Source organism: Nicotiana attenuata, chromosome 10 (assembly GCF_001879085.1).
Source record: "Nicotiana attenuata strain UT chromosome 10, NIATTr2, whole genome shotgun sequence".
In the NCBI taxonomy this organism is placed as follows: Eukaryota; Viridiplantae; Streptophyta; class Magnoliopsida; order Solanales; family Solanaceae; genus Nicotiana; species Nicotiana attenuata.
Genome location: NC_031998.1, coordinates 30,189,053 through 30,197,894, shown reverse-complemented (window position 1 = coordinate 30,197,894; position 8,842 = coordinate 30,189,053). Strand labels below are relative to the sequence as shown.

The window sequence follows — 8,842 nt, the reverse complement described above, 5'->3', positions numbered from 1 at the left end:
TTCACTATGTTCGCCAAACGCATTGTGAGCTCAACTTCACCTCAAATTCTTTGAAGTTTGACATGGTATCAGAGCCTAGTCTTCATTTTTTACCTAGTTTTTATTATTCTTTGGCTAATCTGTTTTAGATTCATTCAATTGAGGAACTACATATTGCAATTCGAGTTTTAAGGTTTCATCTCAAGTACACAATTTTTCTCGATTTTGTGAAAAATTTAATTTTAATTTTCTATATTCAAAGTAATCTCTCCTCCAAAATCATTGTCGGAGACGATAATGTGCCGAACCCTACCATTGTTGAAAACCAAAGCAATCATTTCTCTATACGTATGTCAAACCATATCTTCACCGGCTCGTAGAACCACAGAAGTGCAACAGGATTTTCTACCCCTACTATGTATCCACCAACTGCAAAAATGAACTTCCAGTCAAAATCTGAGTCTTCTAGAGAAATTGGTGGCAGCATTACCTCTGAGTCATTGCTTTTACAATTTTTGAGAGGAAACCCGCACAGACCACTGTTTCCTTCAAGGGAAGCTCCTGAGAATGTGAGAAATTGATTGATCGAGTGGATTGATCACGTCCAACTGTGCCTTATAAAATGGACTAAGCAGTCGTTGCAAATATAATCTGGTTTACAAGTTCGGAGTCGAATCCCACAGAGAACTAAGGCTTAGCTACAGTTGTTCAATATTGCTAAGAAATACAAGTCCAAACAATTTCCTAATTATAGAGATTATAATGTTTATTTCTAACTAATTAACTAAAAACTATTATAAAGCATTAAAATTATCAACTAACAAAGATGAAATTTGAGACAAGCCTAAGGCGGTCTAGAGTTGTGATTTTCTCAATTGTCGAAATCTTTTTCACTACGTTTTCTATAAATTTGCCTATGTTTTCTCTACTGATCATGAGCTCTTTGAGTGTTGTAATTCTTTCCCGAGTAACTACAACAATTTACATTACGCTAGCTGGCACTAAGTTACGGCTCACTCGGATCGCACCAAGGTTTCGTTATTCCTAATCCCACCTTTAAACCCTTCGTATTGATCCCTTATATACGGTAGGAGTGATGTTATTCAACAACTACCTAAATATACACTCTCTTCCGAGTAATACCCACTAAATAGGCATAGTCGATTGAGAGCTCTTCAACCAACCACAATATCAACGTAGTTGAACAAATAGAGAAAAAGCTACAGCAAATTTATATTAACGTAACAGGAAAATCATCCTCCAATAGGTTCCATCCAAACCCTAGATAACAAATTAGCTATTCATAATAGTATGCATAACTATAGTACTAGAATTCATAACCAATAATGGAAATAGGAAGAAGGGAGTGAAAAACTCGTAAAAGAATTCTTCGTCTTCCTCCAAGTGTGTTCATGCCTCCTTAGGACGAATCCCCGGTCTCTACGGCAGCTCCGTGCTCTCCCTAAGTCTAAAGTGTGTTAAAAGTCCTCAAAATATCGTTTTTCCATGTATTATATACCAAGTAGGGTCGGACCCAAACAATTATACCTTCTCCTACGCGAAAAAGGACACTTTTCCCGGACAAGACGTGCGCGGCCGCACACCTGTAAGTGTGGCCGCACACTTTTCACACTTTCTGCCCCATATGCGTGGTCAGTGCACGGCCGTGCACTTTTCACCCTGTTCTGTTGGGAATTTGAAAAAACGTAAAACTTGAATGTTGTAGCACTTTGAATTAGCTTTCCAAAAATTATTGTGGAGCCCAAATAGAATTATGAGAGAAAAGTTATGTGTATTTTACTAGACACTGCGCAATATGCCTACTCGATTCTTCGTTCGTTCTTAACAATCATCTGTTGATCCCCCAGCATGATCCCAGCTTAATTCTTTGGGCTTTTATTCAAACTTTAAAGCTCTAAATCACTTGAATTCATTTCATAAACATCTACATAGCTCGAAATTACTCCTACAAGGCATAAAATAAATAATTAGTGCAAAACACGTTAGCCGTCTTCATAATAGCAAACAACTATAGTGACTGCATTTGCTCTAGATGCTTGAACTACGTGACTTCACTTCATTTTGTTATAGGGACTGTTGTGACTGTTTCTTGTGCCATTCCATATCTGTTTAAAGCTCAAGAACTGCTTGCAAAGGATAACAATAGATTTCTTGGTCCCTATTATACATTATTTCATTTGGAACTTGATGGTAGCTTGGAGTTTGATTTGCCTATGATGCAGCTGGAAGAGTTTTTCAATGTATACCACTTTATTGTGAGCCAGGAGCATCCACATGTTGCTTCATTTCTGCAGATGCATGAGTTCGACAGAGCTTATGGCGGGATGTTTGTAAATGATTATGTAGATGAATACTTGAGTGACTATAACGAGACATTTGGAGGGAAGTGCGCTACTTATACTGTTCTTGCCTCAAACCATAAGGACAAGATCCATAAGAGTAAGAGACAACACAAGGTTCTTGAATTCGAACGCACCATACAAGCTGTATGTGTTATTCTCGGCATGGACTTCTTTGGTACTATCATTGCAATTCGCTCAAGCTTGACTGACCCAACTGCTGTTCAATCACAGAGTCTATTCATAACACATTGTCAAGTTTGGGATTTCCATTTATTCTGACTAAGATCTTTCAAGAAGAATTTCCACATGAGGAGATATCCTGGTGGACTGTGGTTAATCAACCAAATTTTTACAAGCTATGGGGTTACATGGAACAAGTTGAGTCTGACTTAAAATCTGCCCATTTTCAGAGACGTAAGGATACAGTGAAAATGCCTAAGCATGACAATGTACCATGGAGGGAAAAATCAGATCTGTTGGATGGCAAGTATGATGATTCTACTATGTATAAATATTTGAAGGGGGGTTATTATAATGAGGGAGATGTACTCCAACTTGACTTCACTCAATCTTTTGTTCGCACTGTGTTACCCTGGAGTGTAAATTGAGTATGGTGCATATTACGAAGTTGTTGTGGAGCTTAATCATGTCAACGATATTATTATCGTAATCTCCATTATGTTTTTTATTCCAGTATTGTTGTGGCCTATGGAGCTTTCACAAGAACTACAACATTTTTATTATCACAGCCATGTCCAATGCGAAGTGCATTTTGCCAACACAATAAACAGTTTCCATTTAACTGAGACCATGATTTTGTGGAGGTTCGCTACGGGAATGTTTGCAGGGAAACTTTCATTTAGCTTACTGTTCACAGCTTCAAAAATATGGCACGCAAGGTTTATAGGTGTACTAGTCCACATAATTTTCTCAAGTCATACATCATGCCTTGGTATTGATCTAATTCGATGGGAGCTTGTGAATATCATTGTTCTTGGCTCGAACCTTCAGGACAAGGTTCTTATTCAGGACGGGAGTATTCTTATGAATAAAGCCCAACCCAATGTCACACAAGGAACTATTGGGCCGAGAACAAGCAATAGGGCCGTGTTAATTTGGGATCCATGATGAATAGTGGGTGTAAGAGCGGTTCTATTAAAAGGGTTAGTGGTCTGTGATTTTTGATTTATGCCTATCGTTGAAGAAGAAAATATCTGTTCCTGTCATATCCTTGCTTTGAGTCTAAACTTCTAATCTTCCCTTCTTTATCTCTAATCCTTATATTTCTCATTGTAATTCATTAGTTAGTGTTGAATTATTATCAGAATCTGTAATTGAGTTCTAGTTCATATTAATATAGTAAGGGGTTTGGCTATTTGTTACAGTGACTTAAAAATGAAAACTTTCCCATCATGTCATTAGCCGAAATAGGATCCAAGATCTCAAATAAAAAATTCGTGTCAAATTTACTGAAACTCGAGAATTCATTCACAAGTGTCATTACAGTTTATCTTCCATGTGAAATTGGTCAGCTGGGAGTGACTTCCACCACTCCACGTGAATCGATTGAAAAAAGCGACATATTTTCCTGGACTAGTGGAAACAACCACCGCAAATGCTAATAATTTTTTTTTTGGGTCAATAATAAGAGAACTCTAAGTTAATCAAACTCTGTGTTTTCGCTTGATGTTTAAGTGGAGAAAAGTAGAGAATCGGACCCATTATTTCACTGAGTTTTGTACCCAATAGCCTTTATAGATTTCTCAATTATCAAAAATAAGTTTTTGTTATCCATCACTACCGAAAAACTAAGTCAAAAGAGTTCCAAAGGAAAAGCCATTATATAAACAAGCTAACGAGAGAAAAGGACAATATTACAACGGAAAAGGGCTAGGTGTGTCCTTCTACTATTAGAAATTAGTTATAAGTAGCCTCCGTTATACTATTAGAAGATCTTTGTCCCTGCCGTTACACATTTAAGTATATCTACCCCTCCATCTAAGGACCCATTCTGATAGACACGTGACAGCATTTTAAACACCTAAACTATGTTTCCTTTTAGATCCAAATCCACCCGGTCTAGACCCGAACCTGAATAACACCCCAGAAACCCCTCTCCTCTCCTTCCCCTCCTCCTTTCTCTCCTAATATTCTTCGTCATATAATTTATTCCAACATTTTACATACATCAGTGGAGATGGGTCTTGGAGTTTAAAATTCCAATGGCTTAGACTAAATTGATTTTCCAAAGATTTGCTCAGAAGTTCATTGAATGTTAAAGTCGATGTGAATTGAAGAGCAAATAGAGGAGCCTTTGTCTTGGTGTTATTCTTTTCTTCACCTGCAATGCTCCAATTTTTGTAGGGCCATAATATGTTTCTGGATCCGGATAGATGTGTTGTATTTTAATGTTGTGGGTTGCTAATGACCCGAATAAACAGATGGCTGCCATATGTCATTTTAAAAGTGGGTCTGAGTTGACCGTTAGATGGAGGGGTAGATATATTTAAATGAGTAACAGCAGGGACAAAAACCTTCGATTAGTATAACAGAGGCTACTTATAACTAAATTCTGATAGTAGAGGGACACATCTAGCCCTTTTCGGTATTACAAATGTACCGTAACAGGCAAACATAGTGGAATACCCCCGGGGAACCTAGGAACTCGGAAATTAAACATGGCAACATTAGTGGCAACATTTTTGTAGCAAACCAGGTAAATACATATTTTGAACAACTAGAGATTTTACAGTGGGTTTGGTGGACGACTATTAGCTGCTGAGACCCTTGAACCCCATTCAAGCAGTTCTTTGCTAGTGTCATCTTTATGGAAAATCACTTCAATGAAGCATAGGCAGTCTTTCTTGGCTCCATTTGCTGCTTCAATTGCTTCCACCAGCTCCTCTTCACAACGAACCTACGTAGAACAGTGACATGCAATAGTTTCCATAAGATGAAACCTTTTAATTCAACATCTGAGTAAAATCAAAAGTTATGATTGAAATTTTGATGTTTAACTCACCTTGGTTGTCCAACATTTTCCTTCTCCATTATGGATTGCATCGACTAATCCGGTGTAATTCCAATTCTTGATCACATTGTAAGGTCCATCATGGATCTCAACTTCAATTGTATAACCACCATTGTTTATCAAGAAGATAATGGTCCTTTGTCCGCACCTCAGCATCGTTGAAATATCCTGAGCAGTCACCTGCATGTATTTTGCCATAAAGTTGGATTAGACACACGGGGAACACCAACAATTCATTCTCCTTCATTCAATTCAAACAGAGTCTGTTTACCTGAAAGCTACCATCACCGATGCAAGCAATCACCCGCTTTTCAGGTGCAGCTTGTGCGTAACCAAGAGTTGCACCAACAGACCAACCGATGGATCCATACTGCATTTGGAACTCATACCTGAAAGACAGCGAAGATCAGCAGAAGTCATTATTACGATCATGGAACGCAATACCAAACAGCAGTGATTTTACAGATTTCTATTGATTTGATGCTCACCCACATCCTTGTGGCAATTTCAGCTTCTGGCAATTAAACCACGAGTCCCCCGTCTCAGCAATCACAGCACTGTCACCAGACAACATATTCTGAATCTGTTGAAATAGCACATTAACCCTTAATGCCTCCTTAGGCTCACATTTAAGAGGATGTCCCTCAGGAACATAAATCCTATGATAATTCTCATAAGCAGTCGGATTGTGCTTTAATCTCTTTGCTAATGCAGCAAGGAAATCCCTCATCAGAACACAACCAAATGCTGGTCCATTCCCAATAGTCACACGATCAGGCTGGACAATGATCGCTTTCTCTTTCTTGAGAAGCAGAGAATAACCAACAGAACTATAGTCATTAAAAATAGGTCCAGCAAACAAGTATGCATCAGCAGACTCCACAATTTCAGCACAGAATGCCGTGCTCACTGCACCCCAGTAAGTCCCAATGAAATGTGAATGATGTTCGGGAACCAACCCTTTAGCGGATGGCATCACTGCGACAGCATAACCACAGGCATCAGACAACTCAACAAAAGCATCGCATGCCTTTGCAACCCGCATTTTTGGCCCACCGACAAGCACTGGCTTTACTGCTTTGTTCAAGAACTCAGGTGCTGCCTCCACTGCTGCTTCTAAGCCCATCATATTACTTAGTCTACACCGAGGAAAAGACACCAAAATAAGCAACTCAAACAAATAAACAGAGGCAGATCCCGGAGAGTGGATATACATGCATCAACTATTTCATTTAGTTGTTCGTTTTATCATCGATCAATCTGTCAGTCAAGCACAAGCCGCTCTGCTCTATCATTGTCTCACTTTTGGTTGTCTAATCACACTCGATATTATGTATCTACTTGCTCGGTAGTTTTGTACTTGGTTATTTCTGACATTTTCTTGGAAAAGTAAGACCTGGACCTTACATATCAATCTAAATTTTTTAAATAAAATAAAATTAAAGTAAGTATATATGATAAGAGACGCATCCACCACCTTTAAATCTTGGATCCATGAACGACTAGCTAAAAGAGCATCGACAACACACTACATATTTCAATACAATTCAACAGAATGAACAGAATGTTATCTATGTAAATGACTTCAATAAGGAAAAACGGAGATCTACAATCATAAAAGATTAAGTCTTTTAAGTATAAACAAAGGCTCAAGAATATAATACCTGGGGGAGAGGGCAAATGGAACTGGTTCACGACTAAAAGTAGGGTGTGGAATCCCCGGCAGATTACAGCCTATGCTTATATACACCGGCTTACTCTCTTTCAAAGCTGTAGATATCGCAGTGTCGATCAGTTCATGTGCATCCTCCAAATTATTCACCACAGCCTGCAAAAACTCAACAAACTTATTACACAAAATTTCGTGCAAATACAAAATACAATCTCTATGCTGCGATGGAAAATATTATTTGAAAGATGTTTTCTAGAGAAAACAAGTTTTGGTCCACCAAGAGCGGAAAATGACTTCCCTTACTTTTGGGTTGATCATTTACCTTCATTATTTTTTACTAACTCTTAACCCGATATCACTGCTTTAACCACCACTTACACCTATTGCATGAAAATACTATCGGATTTGCTATCATTATTATCATCATTAATACTAAATGTTTCTTCAACCGAACACTAGAAAAATATTCTTCCAGGAAAATATTTTTGAGAAAACAAGTCATTTTCTGGAAAATGACTTTCATCGATAAACATAAAACGGGATAAATAAGAACAGTAATACAGACCTGGTAGCAAGTGACAGTTTGAAAGCAACGGAGCTCCTGACTAAAATCCTGCAGCCCAATAGTATGATGTAAAATCCTGTTGGTTCCATAATCATTCGAATTAGGTCCCCCAACAATACATATCAACGGCAAATTCTCACTATAAGCACCCGCTATAGCATTCAAAACACTTAATCCCCCTACAGTGAACGTAACAGCACACGCACCGACACCACGCGCTCTAGCATAACCGTCAGCGGCATAACCAGCATTAAGTTCATTACAACAACCTACGAGGTTAAGTTCAGGTTCAGATACGAGGTGGTCTAAAAGTGTTAAGTTGAAGTCACCGGGAACGGAGAAAACGTCGGTGACGCCGATTTGGACTAAACGGCGTGCGAGGTGACGGCCTAGAGTTGAGCATGGGGAATTGAACGGAACGGTGGGAGTTTGGATTGTAACGGCGTCGATTGCACCGACCTTGAAATCCATTGAAAGTGATATGAAGAATATATGAAGGTTTGCTGTTTTTGTTTTTTGGTTCTGAGTGAGAGCATGACAGAGAGAGAAGTTGAGAAGATTTATATAGTGTTTGGATTAACAAGAAACAGGGGGCGGATTTGCGTTTTTAAATTTTAAGTAAGTTGGTTTTCTTGTTTTAGCCTTTCTATTTTTCCTTTTTCTTGCGAGGAGGGGAATGAAGAGTGGGAACTAGGGACCGTAAACAAACTTATAGTACTAATCTTTTTTATATAGAATTAATTTTCTAAAAATAACATAAATAATATTTAAAAATTGTATTTATGTTATAAAATAAAATTAGTAAATAATTGTTAGTTCCAAAATAATAAATACTATTCATGTTTAAAGGTTTACATCTACTCTAATGGTTCGTCCTCCGGTTTATTCTAGTACTTGCTTTTTTGTACAAAATAGTTTATACTTTGTGTATAATGGTTTACCAATAACGAAAAAAGTTTACCCGCATTTATTTATTTGATGAAAACTTGTATCATGTTCATGCCTTAGGAATCACATAGCAATTTTATAAAAAATAAGTCTTGTTTTCCCATGTATACTGTAACGACCTGACCGGTCATTTCAAGTGCTAGCGCTCCGTTCAGCAGTCGGAGGCCATGAACAGCTTCATTTCCGGTATTATGACTTGTACGCGTGGTCGAAATCGAATTTCGGGAAGTCCAGAGCTAATTTAGAAGGAGAATTCTTATTTTGGAAGCTTAAAGTTGAAAGAA

At 38.0% G+C, this 8,842-nt stretch overlaps 1 protein-coding gene across 1 annotated transcript; it reads right to left on the bottom strand.

Moving 5' to 3' along the window:
* Positions 4,868–8,268, bottom strand: LOC109233225 (pyruvate decarboxylase 1). The gene is made up of 6 exons (XM_019399015.1): positions 7,611–8,268; positions 7,038–7,201; positions 5,862–6,512; positions 5,645–5,762; positions 5,365–5,553; positions 4,868–5,259 (listed from the first exon to the last, which is right to left on the bottom strand). The coding sequence occupies exons 1-6, from the start codon at positions 8,079–8,081 to the stop codon at positions 5,089–5,091; spliced, it is 1,764 nt and encodes a 587-aa protein (XP_019254560.1). The 5' UTR covers positions 8,082–8,268; the 3' UTR covers positions 4,868–5,088.

What these genes read in the sequence shown, in the direction of transcription:
- LOC109233225 (XM_019399015.1), bottom strand. Translation starts at nt 8,081, where the DNA reads ATGGATTTCAAGGTCGGTGCAATCGACGCCGTTACAATCCAAACTCCC. An exon ending in AAATTGCCACAAGGATGTGG is followed by an intron (nt 5,763 to 5,861) that starts GTGAGCATCAAA and finishes GCTGTCTTTCAG; the next exon opens with GTATGAGTTCCAAATGCAGT. An exon ending in TCGGTGATGGTAGCTTTCAG is followed by an intron (nt 5,554 to 5,644) that starts GTAAACAGACTC and finishes AAATACATGCAG; the next exon opens with GTGACTGCTCAGGATATTTC.